At 48.5% G+C, this 18,620-nt stretch overlaps 1 protein-coding gene across 1 annotated transcript in view; it reads left to right on the forward strand.

The window, feature by feature from the left end:
* Nucleotides 1-367: 367 nt before the first annotated feature.
* Nucleotides 368-18,620, forward strand: part of XYLB (xylulokinase) — a 52,389-nt gene continuing 34,136 nt past the window's right edge. Inside the window, exons 1-6 of the mRNA XM_034992202.1 lie at nt 368-484; nt 1,707-1,789; nt 13,416-13,485; nt 15,105-15,185; nt 17,492-17,578; nt 18,176-18,304. Coding sequence (XP_034848093.1) covers nt 428-484; nt 1,707-1,789; nt 13,416-13,485; nt 15,105-15,185; nt 17,492-17,578; nt 18,176-18,304 — 507 coding nt within the window. The 5' untranslated portion in view covers nt 368-427. The remainder of the gene's footprint in view (nt 485-1,706; nt 1,790-13,415; nt 13,486-15,104; nt 15,186-17,491; nt 17,579-18,175; nt 18,305-18,620) is intronic.

Here is an 18,620-nt window from a genome sequence, read left to right on the forward strand (position 1 = left end):
CTTAGTACCCAAGAGACAGCCATGGAAGCCTCCAGGCTCAGGGCCACCAGAGACAGGTAGGGCTAAGCGAGATTAAAGGTGGAACCTCTGGCCCAGACGTCCTCCGCGGGAAGCCAGGGCGCGTTAGGGCAAGACCTGTGCTGGGAGCCCATGTGGATGGATTGGAGGGCAGGCGAGGGCTGGGGAGAGAGCTGCGCAGGGGGTACCTGCCTTGTTGCACAGGCGCGAAGCGCGAGGGCCGGCCGGACCCGCGTCCCCGCCCCGTCCCCCGGCAGGCGGCGCCAGAGCGCCAGCCCGCGGGTGACACGGGTCCGGGAGTCCGGCGGGGCGGGGCGAGGGGCGGGCCCGGCGTCTCCGGGCGCTGGAGCGCGGCGACACTGCCGCCGCGGGAAGGACGGACAGACGCGCCGCCGGACCCTCCGCGGCCATGGCCGAGCGCGCCGCTCGCCCCTGCTGCCTGGGCTGGGACTTCAGCACGCAGCAGGTACCGTGGCGGGCCCCGGGTCCGGGAGGGGCGGGCTGGCGGGACCCGGGCGCGGGGAACCCTGGGCCGAGCCGCGCGCGGGCGCGCCTCCCTCCAGGGCTTCCTGGGGCGGGGCGGGGGGGGGGGGGGCGCCGGCGACCCCGCCAGATTCGGCCGCGACCCGGCCTGGACTCGGGCCCTCCCGGAAACGGTGGGCGCCCCCGCCCGCAGCCCCGGCGGATCCCGCGGGCACGTAGCGGGAAGTACCCCGAGCGGCCGGGGTCCCCAAGGGTTCGCCCGTCGTGGGCGCTGAGTGACAGGGAGCCGAAGGAGCTCGGCCGCAAGACTCGGGAACAAACAGACGGGTAGACGTGCACACAGGCATAACCAGTGACCTGGAACCGGATCACTGCTTGAAACTTTTTTTACGTGGAATGGGCACGATATTCGCATGACCTTTGTTCCACCCCTGGTTGGCACCAGCATGCCCGGGTCAACGTACCCGGACGGGCCGTGCTGCTCCCGGGGCTCCGCAGACAGGCGAGCAGAGTCAAAATGCCTTCAGCCTGGGTGTGGGGTGCCAAGGGGCTCCCTTTCTTTAACTTGGGAAGTCAGCACACGTGTTGTCAAACCCCTCGGTCTCCGCGATGGGTCAGGGAGGCAGGCTTAGACCAATCCCTGATCAGAAAGTCCTGTGGGACTCTGCACTCAGGTTGCCTTGCTGGGTCTCAGTGCCCATCTGTCCGAGTTTGGAGGTCTGCTCCCTTCCGGACCTGTATGTCTCAGGACTATGATCACAGCCTATGGGAACAGCCCAGGGACCTTGTCTGGTCTCTCAGGTCCCTGCACACAGGGTCCCCAGAGGCATCTCCAAATGCTGCTTCTCATTCCTTCCCCTGGAGGACTCAACTCAGGCCTGCCTGCCAGGTTCTGGAATCAGCTCTTCTATGAACATCTGGTTCTAGAGGGTCTTGGCTTTGGTTGTTTAGAGGGGCCAAAGATTCCTTGAGCAGTATAGGTGTTTTGATTTTGCCTCAGCCTCTTCATTTTACCTACTCTTTGGGTACGTTCCCAGAGGAAGCCTCCGTTGCCGTGGTTACAGTGATGTACCCCAGCCTTCTGGGAGGTCTGCAGGCTGAGCCACTCACTAGGGTGCTGGGCTTCACCTGGTGATGTTCCTACCCCTGGGCCAGTGTAGAAGCTGAGGAAATTTCTATACACCATTTTTTAAAATGCCTTCCAGGTGAAAGTTGTTGCTGTTGATGCAGAGCTGAATGTGTTCTATGAGGACAGTGTGAATTTTGACAGAGACCTTCTAGAATTTGGGTATGTACCTAGTGTATGTGTGTGTGGGAGGGGTTGGTTTTGGGGTCCTCCCTCAGCCTTTTACATTCATAAACCACACTATTCCGGTGTTACATTGTGATTTACAAGAAATACATATTTGGTCATTCAGATGGCCAAAATATATTTCTCACATGCATTTGGTCTTCATCCACAGTTCCTGGCTCACAGCTCCCCAAACCCTTGGAACTTCCTAAAGTGTTGAGAGTCATAGAGGTGTCTTTTGTTATGTTAATGGAGATGACTTTTGGACCCCACTTGAGGGTAGGGGCTGGTTGCCAAGAAGACCAACCATGTGATTAGAGGGTTGGGATTTTCAGCTGGAGGTCGAAAAGGCCAATGGCCAATGGCTTAGTCAATCCGGACTATGTAATGAAGCCTTCATAAGAGTTCAGAATGACTGGGTTCAGAGAGCTTCTGGGTTGGTGAACACGTGGAGATTGGGCAGAGTGGTGTCCCTGGAAAGGATATGGAAGCTTCTTGCACTTTCCTCATACCTCACCCTATGTATCTCTTCATCTGGCTGTGGATTCCTGTCCTTCCGTGTCCTTTAATAAATTGGTAAACCTAAGTACAAGTTTCCCTGAGTTCTGTGAGCTGCTCAAGCAAAAGAACCTAAGGCCATTGGAACCAACAATCTGTGACTGGTTGGTCAGAAGCACAGGACAGCCTAGGGCTGGCGCCAGGCATCCGAAGTGGGTGGGGAGGGCAGTCTTGTAGGACTGACCCCTTCACGTGTGGAATTTGATGTTGTCTCTGGGTAGAAAATGTCAGACCATCTGCTGGTGTCCGAGAATTGCTTGGTGTTGTGTGTAGGGAATCACCATCCCCTCCCGTCCCCCACCACATTGGAATTGCATCCAAGAACCTAAGAGCTGATACCTGTAGATCTGGCTTGATCAAACTGCAGGCATGGTGGGGTCTTGGTAGACCTCTCAGCATCCTTTTTTCCTGTGCCCTGAATGTGTTCTCCATTCCTTCCCAATTCTATGCACACATTCATCCATACATGCAATAGGTATCAGTTGAGACTCACTTTGTGTCAGGCACATGCTGGGTACTGGGACTTGATGGTGAACCAGACATGGTCCTTACTCTCCCAGAGCTTCCTGTTGAGTAGGGGAGACTGATATCAATCAAGGAATCTCACAAAAGAATATTTGATTATAGACTCAGAGAAGGCCATTGAAGAAAAGGAACTCCCTTCTCCAAATTTTTTTTTTTTTTAAAGATTTTTATTTATTTATTTGACAGAGAGATAGAGAGCACAAGCAGGGGGAGCGGCAGGCAGAGGGAGAGGGAGAAGCAGGCTCCCCACTGAGCAGGGAGCCGGACGTGGGGCTCGATCCCAGGACCCCAGGATCATGACCTGAGCCAAAGGCAGCCGCTTAACCGACTGAGCCACCCAGGCGCCCCTCCAAATGTTTATTATAAAGGAATGTGACCCAGACTTGGGGGGTGGTCAGGAAGGGTCCCTAAGGAAGTAGTGCTTTAGCCAAGGTCTGAGTGAGTGGGGTTTGCCAAGTGACGGAAGGGAGAGAGCATTCTAGGCAGCAGGAGCAGTGTGTGCAAAGCCCACACACTGCAGTGTGTGCAAAGCAAGAAAGAACACTGCTTATTCAGTGAATTGAAGAAGGCCAGTGTGGCTGGGGAGCAGAGAGGGAGGTGGAGGCTGGGCTGGGTCACATAGGCCTTGGTACACAGTTTGTCTATATCCTAATACCTATGAACAGCCACTGAAGGACCATAGGGATGGGGGTAAGGTGTGACACGGTTGTATCTGTGTTTTGAAAAGATCTCTGGGTGCAGTGGGAGACCATTTGGGGGTTGGTCAGAATGCAGGTTGGGAGACCATGGAGGTTTTTCAAGATCATCTAGATGGGAAATAATAGCCTTGGAAGGTGAGAGCTGGGGTGAGATGTGAAAGTGAGGTTTCTGGCTGGCCTTCTGGATGGATGGTAGACTGAAGAGAGTTGGTTTTGGGGAGAAAAATCATGAGTTTAGCTGTTGTATTAGTTTGGGAGGGCTGCCAGAAAAAAATACCACAGACGGGGTGTCTTAAACAACAGAATTTTGTTTTCCTATAGTTCTGGAGCCTGGAAGTCCTAGGTCAGGGTGCTGGCAGGGTCGGTTTCCTCTGGGGCCTCTCTCATTGGTTTGCACATGGCTGCCTTCTTGCTGCCTGTCCCACGGTCATCTTCTGCCCCTGCATCCCTGGTGCCTCCACTGTGTTATTTGTGTCCCAATCTACTTTTATAAGGACACCAGTCATACAGGATTAGGGCCCACCCAGATGACTTCATTGTAAGTTAATTGCCTTTTTCAAGGCTCTTTCTCCAAATACAGGCACATTCTGAGGTACTAGGGATTAGGACTTCAGTATATGAATTTGGGGGGAATATAATTCAGTCCATACAGCTGTGGACTTGTTGATTCTGAGGTGGCTCTGAGAGGCCCTGGTGGAAGTGTCCCTCCACGACTGTTTTAGATATCACTTCCGGGGCGCCTGGCTGGCTCAGTCGGTAGAGTGTGCAGCTCTTGATCTCGGTGTTGTGAGTTCGAGCCCCTTGTTGGGTGTGGAGATGACTTAAAAATAAAATAAAATCTTTAAAAAAAGAAAAAAGATACTACTTCCCTGATGACTCTTTGTGTACCCCCTCTGCTGCTGATGTCGTATGCCTCCTTTGAGTTCAGGTTGGAAGCCATCTTGCATTTGTAGTTTGTATTACTGCAGGTCATGTGTGTTTGAGTTTTGGTAGTTTGTGTCTTAAGGAATTGGTCTGTTTCATCTCAGCTATTAAATCTGTGGCTAGAGTTGTTCATAATATTCCTTTATTTTACTTCGGTGTCTGTGGGATCAGTAGTGATGACCCTTCTATCATTTCTGATACTGATTATTTGTGTCTTCTCGCTCATTGTCTTGGTTTGCCCGGCTAGAGGTTTATCAATTTAATGATCTTTTTGAAAAGTCAGCTTTTGGTTTTGTTGATTTTCTCTACAGTTTTCCTCTTTTCATTTCTCATTGATCTGTGTTCTCATTTTTAGTATTTCTTTTCTTCTGCTTGCTTTAAGCTTGCATTGCTCTTCTCTCCTTTCCTGGAGTGGAAGCTTAGATTTTTTTATTTTAGCTCTTCTTTTCTAATATGTGCATTTTAATGCTATAGATTTCCCTCTAAGCACTGCTTTTGCTGTATCCCACAGATTTTGATGTCATATTTTCATTTTTATTTGGTTCAAAATATTTTTTTAGTTTCTCTCGATACTTCTTTGACTCATGTGTTATTTAGAGGGATATAGCTTAGGGGCGCCTGGGTGGCTCAGTTGGTTAAGCATCTGCCTTCGGCTCAGGTCATGGTCCCAGGGTCCTGGGATCGAGCCCCGCCTCGGGCTCCCTGCTCAGTGGGGAGTCTGCTTCTCCCTCTCCCACTCCCCCTGCTTGTGTTCCCTCTCTTGTTGTGCCTCTCTGTCAAATAAATAAATAAAATTAAAAAAAAAAAAAAAGAAGGATATAGCTTAATCTCCAGATCTTCCAGTGATCTTTCTGTTCTGGATTTTTGCTTTAATTCCATATTATAGTATGAAAACACACTTCATATGATTTCTGTTCTTTTAAATTTTTAAATTCTACCTCACTTTCTCTTTTGACTCAATGAGTCTATCAGTCCTCTCCATTTGGGAAAAAAAAAAAAAGATACCCCTACCCAAAATACAGTATTGTTTAGTATTGCTTTTTTACCCAGTTACATTTTTAAGATCTAGTTCATTCCTCCTGCACTGTGTTTTTTTATAATTTTATTGAAATATAATTGATGTACAGTAAACTGAACATATAATAAATATGTACAGCTTTGTAAGTTTTTTTTTTTTTTAAAGATTTTATTTATTTGACAGAGAGAGATAGCGAGAGCAGGAACACAAGCAGGGGGAGTGGGAGAGGGAGAAGCAGGCTTCCTGCCGAGCAGGGAGCCCGATGTGGGACTCGATCCCGGGACCCCGGGATCATGACCTGAGCCGAAGGCAGACGCTTAACGACTGAGCCACCCAGGCGCCCAGCTTTGTAAGTTTTTTAAAAAGATTTTATTTATTATTTGAGAGAGAGAGAGAGAGAGAGCACGTGCACGAGCGAGCATGAGCTGGGGGAGGGGCAGAGGGAGAGGGAGAAGCAGACTCCCCGCTGAGCAGGGAGCCCCATGTAGGGCTTGATCCCAGGACCCTGGGATCATGACCTGAGCCGAAGGCAGACATTTAACTGACTGAGCCACCCAGGCGCCCCAGCTTTGTAAGTTTTGACATAGATGCTCCTCCATGAGACTATCACCAGAATCAAGATAATGAACATTTCCATACCCCAAAGGCTTTCTCATGCCCCTTTGAGTTTATGCCTCTTCCCTACCCCAAGCCCCCTGGCAACCACTGGTCTGTTTTCTATCACTATGGATTAGTTTACACTTTCTAAAATTTTATATAAAGGGAATCATAATTATATATTTTTTATTTGACTTTTAAAACTCAGTATAATCGTTTTGAGATTCATCTGTGTTGTTACATGTATCAATAATTTGTTCTTTTTGTTTCTCAGTAGTATTCCATTGTATGAATGGACCACAATTGGTTTATCCATTCATCTGATGAAGGATATTTGGATTGTTTCCAGTTTTTTATTATTATAAATAAAGAGGCTATGAAACTTGGTGTCTTAGTGTCAACCTAAGTTTTCATTTGTCTTGGAAATGAAATACTCAGGAATGGTTAAGTTGTATGCTAGGTTTTTAAAAAACTGCCATATTCTTTTCCAAAGTGTTTTTTTTAATACAGATATTTTGTTAATAGGCATTGCATGTACTTGGTACATAATTTGAGAGAAATAGAAGGCATGTAGTGAAAAGTCTTAATCCCTCCGTGATCTCATTTCTGCCCTCCTGCCCTCCTCAACAGAGAATTTTCATTAGTTCTTTGTGTATCCTTCCAGTGTTTTATATAAAAATATAAGCAGATGTGAATATTTTTATTTTCTCCCTTACTTCCATATCAGAAAGTTTACTGTATACGCCATTGTGTACTTTGTTTTATTCATTTCACAATAATTAGGCTGTGTTTCCACATCAGTACACAGAGCTTCTGTGTTGTTTTTTTTTTTAGAGAGAGAGAGTGTGTGTGATCTCGAGTTGGGGGAGGAGTAGGGGGGCAGGGAGAGAGAGAATCGTAAGCGGGCTCCCTGCTGAGCACAGAGCCTGATGCAGGGCTGAATCTCACAGCCCTGAGATCATGCCCTGAGCTGAAACCAAGAGTCAGTTGTTTAATGGACTGAGCCACCCAGGCGCCCTCTGTGTTCTTTTTATAGGATGCATAGTATTCCACCGTGTAGATGAAATTGAAGGATGCTGGGTTGTTTGCAGTGAAAAATGACGTGCGAGTTACCTTACATATAGCATTACAGACGTGTGCCGGTTTATCTGTAAGATAGAAGTTTGGAAATAGGGAGATGCCTGGGTGGCTTAGTCAGTTGGGCATCCGACTCTTGGTTTTGGTTCAGGTTATGATCTCATGGGTCATGGGGTCGAGCCCCAAGGCAGGCTCCACGCTCAGCAGGGAGTCTGCTTGAAGATTCTCTCCCTCTGCCCCTCCCCCCACTTGCACATGTGTGAATATGTGTGTGCTCTCTCTCAGATAAATAAATAAATCTTTTATTTTTTTAATTTAGTTTTTTAAAGATTGTATTTATTTATTTGACAGAAAGAGAGCACAAGCCAGGTAGCAGGAGAGGGAGAAGCAGGCTCCCCACTGAGCAGGGAGCCCGATGCGGAGCTCGACCCCAGGACCCGGGGATCATGACCTGAGCCGAAGGCAGACACTTAACCCATTAAGCCACCCTGGCATCCCAATAAATAAATCTTTTTTTTATTTATTTGAGAGAGAGAATGAGATAGAGAGAGCATGAGAGTGGGGAGGGTCAGGGGGAGAAGCAGACTCCCTGCCGAGCAGGGAGCCCGATGTGGGACTCGATCCCAGGACTCCAGGATCATGACCTGAGCCGAAGGCAGTCGCTTAACCAACTGAGCCACCCAGGCGCCCTAAATAAATCTTTTTAAAAAAAGTTTGGAAATAGGATTGCTGGATCAAAGAGCAAATAGATTTATAATATTGGAAGATATGGCCAGATTGCCTCCCATAGGGATTGTATTGATTTACACCCCACCAGCAATGCGTGTGAGTGCCTGTTTCCCACAGCACTGCAATGCAGCGTGGGTGTTAAAAGAGTCTTTTGTTCTTTGCTACTCAGAGAGGTGAAAAATGGTACGTCTATGTGGATCTACTTTGTATTTCTCTTATTATGAAAGAAGGTGAGCATCTTTTCAAATGTCGAGGGCTACTTGAACTTTTTTTTCCTGTGAGGTTGTTTTTCATGACCTTTGCCCATTTTTCTGTTGGATTGATTATTTCTAGGTGCTCTTTGTATATTGGAGGAATGAGCTCTTTGTTGTTAAATGAATTGCAAATATGTTTCTCAGATTTGAGTTTGCTTTTGACTTGCTTGTGGGCGGTGGCAAACAACACGGAGTTTTGTTTCCTGTGCTACTGCACTTCTCGGCCTTTTCCTGTGGCTTCCAGATTTGGAGTCACAGTTTGAAAGGCCTTCCTCATTCGGAGACTGTGAAGGACTTTGCCTATGTTTTCTTCTAGTTCTTGTAAGGTTTCAGTTTTCTTATATAAAAATGTTTGGAGTTTAGCTGTATGGCATGACATTTAGATCCAGCTCCAATTTTTTCCCAATGACTCTCCAATTGTCTTAATACCGTATTTTTAGAAGCCCATCTTTACCTCACTGATTTGAGATGCCAGCTTTATATGCTAATTTCTGTGTACGGTTAGGTCGATTTCTGGGCGTTTTCTTTTGTGCCGTTGGTTGGGAGGGTCTGTTCATGAGCCAGTGACATGTGGTTTTAGTTATTCCAGCTTTATAATATGATTTAATATCTAGAATTGTTGGTCCCCTCTGACTCTTCTACAGTGTCTGTGGACGTTCTTGTTCTTTTTTGATATGTACTTTAGAATCAGCTTTTAAGGTTCCAGAAAGCGAAATTGTTAATATTTTTATTGAGATCATATTACATTTATAAATTAACTTGCAGAGAATTGGCAACTTTATGAGATTGAGTTTTCCTATCAAGGCATATGTTTTGTCTTTCCGTTTGTTCAAGGCTTCTTTTTTTTTTTTTTTAAAGATTTTATTTATTTGTCAGAGAGAGAGAGAGAGCACAGGCAGAGGGAAAGAGAAGCAGGCTCCCCACTGAGCAGGGAGCCCGATGTGGGGCTCGATCCCAGGACCCTGGGATCATGACCTGAGCCAAAGGCAGATACTTAACGACTGAGCCACCCAGGCGTCCCTCAAGGCTTCTTTTGAATACTTCACATGGGTTTTGATATGTTTGACATATAGATCGTGCACATTGGGATATATTGCAGAAAGGACCATTCTTCCCCACCCTTCCCTACACCCAGGCCCTTTGCAGTGTGACTTTGTAGCTCCTTCAGTCAAGAGATGGGAGTCATTTCCTGACCTGTGGATTTTAACCAGTAGAACGTGAGGGAAATAACATTGTGCTGTTCTAGACCTAAGCCTCAAGAAGGCCTTGCTGACTTCTGCTCTCATTCTTGGAACCCTGCCCAGCCACCACGTGACCGAGCTCAGGCCAGCCTGCTGGAGAATGAGAGACACGTGGCCAAGTTACCCCTGTATCCCCAGCTAAGAGAAGCAGCGGCTGGCCCCCAGAGGCAGAGCCCTCTAGCTGCTGTTAGCCGACACACAGAGGGAGCCCGGCTGAGCCCAACCCAGTGACCCACAGAATTGTGAGCTAAAGAAGCTTAGTAGTTTCAGGTCACTACCAGGGCAAAACCACCTGGTACCTATAATTCATTTTAAACTTCTTTCTGACTGTTGTATCTTTTTACTAATGTAAATGGGGACTTTTGTAGCAATTAACCAGTGATCTACCAGACTTCTTTCCTTCTCCTCCTGGGCATACTCCTGCCTTCGTGCAGTTTTGTTCAGCCGTGTGACTTGAGTCTTAACCAGCAGAACATGAGAGAAAGTGAACGGGCCTCTCTACGAGACCATACGACCCCCACTGTGATCCTCTGCCCTGTGTCTTCCTGGGTCCTGTGGCTGGATGTGAGTGTCCAGGGCAGCCTTGGAAACCACTTGGGAGATGAGAAGAGTCCCCATCCTCCTGGGTCCCTGAATAACTGCAGGGAACAGAGCCCCCCCCGCCCCCCGCATTCCTGGTCCCCAGCACACCACTGATGATGCTTTATGTGAGTGAGAACTAACTTTCAACTGTGTCAAGCCATGGAAATTAACTAATACAGGGTCATCCCCCCATCGTATCTTTTTTTTTAAAAGCTCTATTGAGATAGAATTCATGTACCAAAAAATTCACTCTTTCAAAATGTACAGTTCAGTGGTTTTTAATATACTCATAGAACTGTGTCACAATCTCCACTATTTAATTTTAGAACATTTTCATCTCCTCAAAAAGAAACCCCGTACCCACTAGCAGTACACGCCCTATGCCCCTCCTCCAACCCTGGCAACCACAGTCTCGATGGATTTGCCTATTCTGAACATTTCTTATAAACGAATGTATGCAATATGTGGTCATTTTTGGCAAGTGTCTTTCACTTATCATAACGTTTCCCAAATTTATGTTGTATGCTACTTCATTCCTTTGTATAATATACTCAGTAATGTTCCATTGTATGGATATTACCACATTTTGTTTATCCATACATCAGTTGCCAGATATCCCACTCTTTGGCTATTATGAATAATCCTGCTATGAACATTCATGGATGTTATAGACTAAATTGTGTCCTTCTCCCGCCCCCTGAAAAAGCATGTTGAAGCCCTAACCTCCAATGTGGCTGTATTTGGAGATAGAGCCTTGAGGGAAGTAATTAAGGTTAAATGAGGTCCTAAGGGTGGGGCTCTAATCCAATAGGACTGGTATCCTTCTAAGAGGACGATCTCTCTCTCTCTCCCTCTCTCCCCCCCCCCCCCCCCGCCCGAGTATGCACAGAGGAAAGGGCCATGCGAGGACACGGTAAGAAGGTAGCCATCTGCACGTAGGAAGAATGCTTTCACCAGAAACCAGATTTGCCAGCACCTTGATCATGGGCTTCTTGCCTCCAGAACTGTGACCAGATAAATGCCTGGGTTGTTGTTTTTTTTTTTTTTTTTTTAAGATTTTATTTATTTGTTTGACAGAGAGATAGAGAGAGAGAGAACAAGTAGGCAGAGAGGCAGGCAGAGGGAGAGGGAGAAGCAGACTTCCTGCGGAGCAGGGAGCCCGCTGCGGGGCTCGATCCCAGGACCCCAGGATCATGACCTGAGCCGAAGGCAGCCGCTTAACCGACTGAGCCACCCAGGCGCCCCTAAATGCCTGTTGTTTAAACCACTTCATCTGTGGTTATGGCAGCCCAAGCTGACTAATCTAGTGTACAAGTTTTTGTGTGGCCATGTGTTCTCATTTCCACTGGGGGTATACCTAGGAGTGGAATGAATGGGTCCTATGGTAACTATGTTCAACATTTGGAGGAACTGACAGACTTTTCCAAAGCAATTGTACCATTTTATACTCCCACGAGTGGTATAGGAGGGTTGCAATTCCTCCATGTTTTTGCCAACATTTGTTTTTTACTATTCTTTTGATGATTATAGCTGTGTTAGTGGGCATGAAATGGTAGTAGCTCATTGTGGTGTTGATTTGCATCTTTCTAATGACCAGCGATGTTGAGTATGTTTGGCCGTTTGTGTATCTTCTTTGGAGAAATGTCCACTTGGATCCTTTGCCCATTTTTCAACTGCGTTGTCTTTTTATTACTGAGTTGTAGAAGTTCTTTAGATAGTCTGGATACAAGTCTCTTATCAGACATATGATTTCAAAACTTTTTTCCCGTTTCTGTGGTTGTCTTTTCACTTTCTTGATGGTCCTTTGAAACAAAAGTTTTAAATTTTGGTTGTCTATTTAATCAGTTTTTTCTTCTGTTGCTTGTACTTTGGTACAGTATTTGTTAGGTTTTGGTGTTGATTTTATTTTATTTTTCATAAAAAGAATTGGAAAATTCCAAGGTAAACAATATTAGAAATACTTGTTTTTTAAAGGTTTCAGAGCACTGTTTTGTGAAACCATTTGGGCCTGGTGCTTTGGCAGGTGTGGGGAGCGCTGGTCTTCCCTCCTAGCAGGAATTGCCCATTTTAAGTTGCTAAATACATGCGGACTGTTTGGTTGCAATTATCATGTGTTTTGTAAAGGCAACATTTTTTTTCTGATGGTTTTTATTGTCTATGGGAAAGTTTGCTGCTCTTTTTCACTTTTTCTAATAGTATCTTTTTAAAAATGTCATTATTATTGAGTATCATTTGTGTATAAAAAAAGGACATCCATTAAAATGTACAATTTAGTGCATCTTGATAGAGGCAGACCTGTAGCTGGGAAAGTACCACCAAAATTAAGATACAGACTGTCTACATCGCTCCCAAAAGATTCTTTGTGCCCCTTTGCATTCCATCCTTTCCTTCCTGCTGGACTTGGGAAACCACTGACCTGCTTTTTCACAACAGGTGGATTTGCGCTTTCTAGCATGTTATATACATGGCATCATGTAATATGGACTCTTTTGTGCCTGGCTTCCTTCATTCAGCATGGTCATTGGAGATTCATCTCTGTTGGTGTGTGTATCAATAGTTCACTTTTTTATTATTATTATCGTGTAGTACTCCATCACACACACACACACACACACCACGATTTATACATTTCACCTGCTTAGAGACACCTGAGTTGACTCTGGAGTCAGGCGCCCCGTTGTTGTTGTTGCTGTTGTTGTTTTAAACTCGTCATTGAGGAGTACCTGGGTGGTTCAATCGGTTAAGCATCTGCCTTTGGCTCAGGTCATGATCTCAGGGTCCTGGGATGGAGCCCTGCATCGGGCTCCTTGCTCAGCAGGGGTCTGCTTCTCCCTCTCCCTCTGTGCTCTCTCTCTTTCTCATGTAAATACATAAAATCTTTAAAAATAAAGATAAACTCATCATTGAAAGGGTTGGATTTTGTCAAATCAGTTATTTACACGAGGGCCTTATAGGGGGGATGAGGGTAGGGAGAGCGGTCCAGGCAACTTTCCAGGCTTGCAATCCAAGGACTCCCTGGTCTGATAGCCAAGAACTTTTCCTGCAGATGCAGCACCTCTTTGTAGTGCATCCTTTCTACCTCTCCAAACCCAGTGGGCTTGAGAGGGTTTTAATCCAACCCTGTACCCCCTAGTTCCCTCATGGCCACAGCACCAAGTGACACCATGCCTGCCTTCTAGGGCAAGCCCCTCATATTTAGAAGGCTTGTTTTTGCTGGTGTTTTCTGAGAATTGTCACCCCTGAGCAATTTCCAGGACTTCTCTTTCCATCTTGCCAGCCCTGTTCAGTCTTGTTCAGTTTAGAGTTCCCACCGATGTTGGGGAAGGGGCATTTCTCTTTCCACTGGAGGAATCCAGGGTCTGTCCCCACCGGGCTCCCGCCCAAGGCCCTGTCCAGCATTCTGTCTTGTTCTCCTTGTAGGACTCAGGGTGGAGTTCATGTTCATGAAGACGGGCTGACAGTGACCTCTCCAGTCCTGATGTGGGTCCAGGTAAGCACAGGGATCCCTGACCCTCTGTTGAGACCAGGTCTTCATTGGGAAATGGAGTCAGCCTGGCTCCTCAGGCTAGACGAATCCTCGGCTGGTGTCAGTACTCCTGAGCCTGAGAGGGCTTGCAGGTCTGTTGCTAGAGCACTTGCAGGCCCTGCCAGGAAGTAGCCATCTTCAGAATACCGCTTTTCCCAAAACTTTGCCAAACACTCTGCAGGAGGCCCTCTGGCCACCCTTGTACCCTGAGATCCAGACACAGCACTGGCGTCTTAGTGTTCAGGCTCAGATGGACTCCAAGCCAGGCCTGCCTGCTCAGGACCAACAAGAAAGGAAGATGCCTGTTGCCAAACGTGGGTGACCCATGGAGCCGCGGGACCAGGGGCGTGGCCAGTACAGACCAGCATGATAGGGCTGAGTCTGCCTCGGGGGTCCCGAGACACTGAAACTGGAAGCCAGCCAAAGGCAGTGCTCAGTGTGTCTGCCAAAGCTGGTTCAGTCCTCCAATACCTGGTTAAGTAATTCCCTCTCCTAAATTCTTTCTGTTAAGATAACTAGTGTAATTTAAAAAAAAAAAAAATTTTTTTTTTTAATCAACTTGACCCTGACTCATACTGGAGGACTGGGGTAAAGCACAGCTTTCCACCAGACAGGCCAGCGAGAATGGACTTCCTAGGGCTGAGCCAGACCAAGGGGCAGTGGGGGTGACAGGCAAGAGTCAGTGTCTAGAAGTCCCAGTGATAATGTCAGGGCTTTCGATAGTTTGGGGCCTTAACTTGGAGTGATGAGCAATGGATAGAGAGTCAGACTTGGGGGTGGGGCCACATGATTTCTAATTATGAGCAGCAACCCAGGATTGGGCCTGTTCTAGCTTTGCCAGTCCCCCCTCCAGCCATGCCCCACTCCCTGCTCAAGGTTTGGCCAGGAGGGCCGAGTTGGCAGCCCATAGCCAGGGCTTCGAGAGGAGCCCTCCCAGCAGAGGGTGGGGATGGTGGTGTCAGGTCAAAGCTCCAGCAGCCTGGGGTGACTCTCTAATTCCTGCCCTGAATTCTTAGGGGAGCTCTGGGCAGGCAGCTCCATCTATCCCACACCGGGGGTCTTGCAAGAAAGATAACACCCAGATGGTGGAGGGTAGAATGGGGATTGGGACAAATGGCCACCATCTCTATCTACTCCTTCCAGACTGGTGCTCCTGGACACACGGAGTCTAGGCCTGGGCCCCTCTCTGATGGGGGCTGTCTACTTTGCTCTTCACCTCTCTGTTGCAGTGAAGTCACACCACTAGTCCAGTGGGTTGAAAATGCAAATAAAAGAAACCATAATTTGATCCACCTTGTTTTTTGTTCTTCCTGAGTGCTTGGAAGTCACAAATTGGAGAAGCAGAATTTGAGGGACCAGTGGTTTCTGATTCCATCTATTTAAGCTATTTTTACCAGGGTTCACCTTTTTATTTGATGGGTGCCTACTTTAATTAATTATTCCAGGGCTTATCTATCCCAAGCCATCAGCTCTTTCGCATCTCCAGGGTAATGGCAAGCACTTGGGTTTTAGTGCTGAGGCCTGAGGGTTTGCATGACTCAGTGGTTCCAGAGAGTCACAGTGGGCTCCGTTTGTCTTCTCAGGCTCTGGATATCATCTTGGAGAGGATGAAGGCTTCGGGCTTCGACTTCTCTCAAGTCCTCGCCCTGTCTGGGGCGGGCCAGGTTTGTCTGTGGCAGCCTCCCTGCAGCGTGCGGGGCAGCCATCGGGCAGGGGTGCGGGGCTCCCCTGGAGGAAATGCTGCTTCCTGAGAGCCGCTGCACGCTTTCTGTCATTGGTAAAGACCCCTGCCACTCTTCTACCTTGAGGATGTAGAGCTTGCCTCCTTGCTGAAGGATCTGAGGCGGCTGGGACTGTGAAGCATTATACAGAACAGGATGCTGGGTGAGGAAGAACCAGAGAGAGGTCCTCTAACGGGGTGGAGGAAGCATTTGACGTGCATTTATGATGCCTGTCTGGGAGCACTAGCATTGCTTTTCCGTTTCCAGGAAGTAGAGGCAAAGTCAGAAATTATACTCCTAATGATAGCAGTTTTAGTAGTAGCACTATTAGTAAAAATAATAACAAAACACACTGACTGAGCACTTAGTACAGGCCAGGTGCAGTGCCGAGCGTTTTACGTATACTGTTTTTTTTCTTTTTAGAAAGAGAGAGAGAGATAGTGTGTGTGAACAGGAGAAGGGGCAGAGGGAGAGGGAGAGGGAGAGGGAGAGAGAATCTCAAGCAGACTCAGCACCCTGTGCGGAGCCCGACACAGGGCTCACAACCCTTGAGATCACAACCTGAGCCAAAACCAAGAGTTCGCTGCTTAATCAACTGAGCCACCCCGGTGCCTCTTAGGTACACTGTTTAACCTAATGGTTACAATGATTTTATGAGGTGGTGTCGGGGTGCGGTTAGCACGGGAGCTCTGGGTCTGCTGCCTGGCTCTGTCCCCAGGCCCGCCATTTAAAAGCAGTGTCATCGAACTTTCTGGTGACTCTGTGCCCTCATCTGCCTTAGGGTCAATGTGAATGTTAAATACATAGTGCATAAAAACTTCATTTAAGTTTTAGCTACTGCCTTTAATATCATTGCCATTTACATGGGGACACTGAGGCACAGAGGGGTGATGTCACTTACCCAAGGTCACACAGCTGCCTGGAGGAGGAGTCAGGACCCAAGTTGAATCTTACCATCTGAATCACTTCGCTCCATGGTGGATTAGCCTGCTTTCACATCCTCGTTAGAGAGCGCTGACTAATTTTTCTGAAGCCACCTCTTCTCCCCTACCCTCCAACCTAACAGGAATTTAACGCTCCTGTCCTTGTTAAACAGAAACAGATTCCCTGGGGATCTCGTCCACCTCTCTCATCTGAACCCCAGGCTGGGATACCCTCTCCCTCCTGGGCATCCCCCAACCCCATGGCCAGGTGTCTCAAGAACACCTCCAGCTTATCATGTGCTAGACTGAGTGCTCCATCTTTCCCCAGGGCCACAACCTGTCATCCTCGAACCCACGTCCAAGGGGTCCCCATGCCCTGTTGATTTGTTACATGACTCTTAAATCTATCACACCTCTTCTCCAATCCTCCTCTTTTGCCCCAGGCTGAATATCTATGATTTTTCTCTGGTCCTCTGCTTGGGCCTCCCTGCCTCCCACATACCTTCTCTGTGACTCCCCCAAACCCTTTCATACATTCAGCCCTGGCCATGTCACTCCCCTGCTAATCCAGAGTTCCCACACCTCCAAGATAAGCCCCCACCTCCTGAGCATGTATGTCCAGGCCCTGGTGCTCAGGATGCCACCTCCCCCTCCAGCCCTCACCGCCGCCCTCCCACCCGAGACTCAGCCCCCTGTGTGGAATACCACCACTCTCCACACCTGCCAGGCTCTCTCAGCTGCGCTTGCTCTCTGCGTGGAGCACCCACACACTCAACTCCAGCTCCTTCCCTGCTAATAATGTCCTTTCTACCACCTCGTTCGATGCCCCTCCTCTGTGTCCCCACTGCCCTGCCACTGCACATCCATAGGGTTTTGTAATTGTGTGTTTGTGTCTTTCTCCCTGACTCAAAGACAATATCGTAGAGAACAGGGACAGTACCATTCTATTCATCTATCCCCTCACCTGGCACGATCTAAGTGCTCAGGAAATGTTTGTTGAATGAATGAATGGGTAACTGAATAAAGGAATGAATTTCAGGTAATATGAGCAATATATTTAAATACAATTTTACAAGGATACCAAAATCCAAACCACTAATTCTTTCTTGGACCCTTCCTATAAGTTTTGAGGTGGACAGGGCAGAGTTCTCGTTTTCTAGAGGTGAAAACCAAGTCTCAGAAAGGGGATGAGTTCTGTGAGTAAAAAATGGCAGGGGCAGGCTTGGAGCCAGTTCTTTGGGGTGTGGTCTGGAGTCTTTCTCTGTCTCTGGGAGGTGATCCCAGTGTGTGGCCGTGTGAACGTGTGCTTGGGTTTTGCCTTGACAGCAACATGGAAGTGTATACTGGAAGGTTGGGGCCAGCCGGGTGCTGACAAGCCTGTCACCAGACCTCCTATTACATAAGCAGCTACAGGTAACCGAGGGGAGAAGGGCCCAAGCCTTTGCGGGCCTGGAAGTCTGGGGCTTTTGTGCATTGTCAAGGGTATAAGAACTTGGCTTGGCCGTAGTGTGGTGAACATGGTCTGCCCTGCCTCCAGGTGGAAATAGCTGGTGTCTGGACAGAGGATCGGGTGCATAGCCCTCCTCATGGGTCCCTTCCTGCCAGGCGTGGCTCTGGCTAGTTTCCCCCTCAGAGATCTCCCCTTGGGGCATGATGTCTCCTGGTGGTGCTGGGAAGGCAGGCTCTGTCTTCTCCATGGTTCCGGGCTGCAAAGGCCCCTGGGAAACTGCACTTTGCTGCAGTTCTAGCCCTCCCCAGCTCATCCCCAGTGTTGCCCGTGGTGCTCAGGTGTCCTCATCAGAACCTTCTCCCTTGAGCTTTCTGGGGAGAGACGCCACTGGGCCAGGCCGAGGTTTGGGCTGCAAGGGCTCGCCCCCGGGTCTTCCAAGGTCACGTCCAGGGAGGAGGTGCCTACACCTGCTGTGATTGGCCATGGAACCGCCAGACCCAGGGCGGCTCCCAGAGTCAGCAGGCAGAATTCAAACCTGTGCCTTCATTCCTCCTTTCCAGGCCTGTTTCTCCATCAGGGACAGCCCGGTGTGGATGGACTCCAGCACCACAGCCCAATGCCGTGGGCTGGAGGCCGCTGTGGGCGGGGCCCAGGCTCTCAGCTGCCTCACTGGCTCCCGTGCCTATGAGGTGCGCAGCGCCCGCCAGGGGCTGGGGGCTGGGGGCTAGGTTTGGCCCTGGGAGGAAAGTCCTGTTGCTGGCTCTGGTCCCTTGTCCCTGGGTGTCTGGGAGGACACAGCTGGTGACCTGCCCCAGTGGGGATCACATGAGGCCCTGTGCGTGTCGCCCTGCAGAGCCAGGATTGGGCGCTCTGGCCCCCGATTCTGCTCAAGGCTGTCCTGCCTCCTGCTGCCCACGAGCAAGGATGCGCCTCCCGTTGCCCAGCGGGGAGCTGAGGTGTGACCCTGGCTGTGCTCTGTGCGGGGTCATGATGTCACCTCCACGT

Source organism: Mirounga leonina, unplaced genomic scaffold, assembly GCF_011800145.1.
Source record: "Mirounga leonina isolate KUSES-001 unplaced genomic scaffold, KU_Mleo_1.0 Mir_115, whole genome shotgun sequence".
NCBI lineage: Eukaryota > Metazoa > Chordata > Mammalia > Carnivora > Phocidae > Mirounga > Mirounga leonina.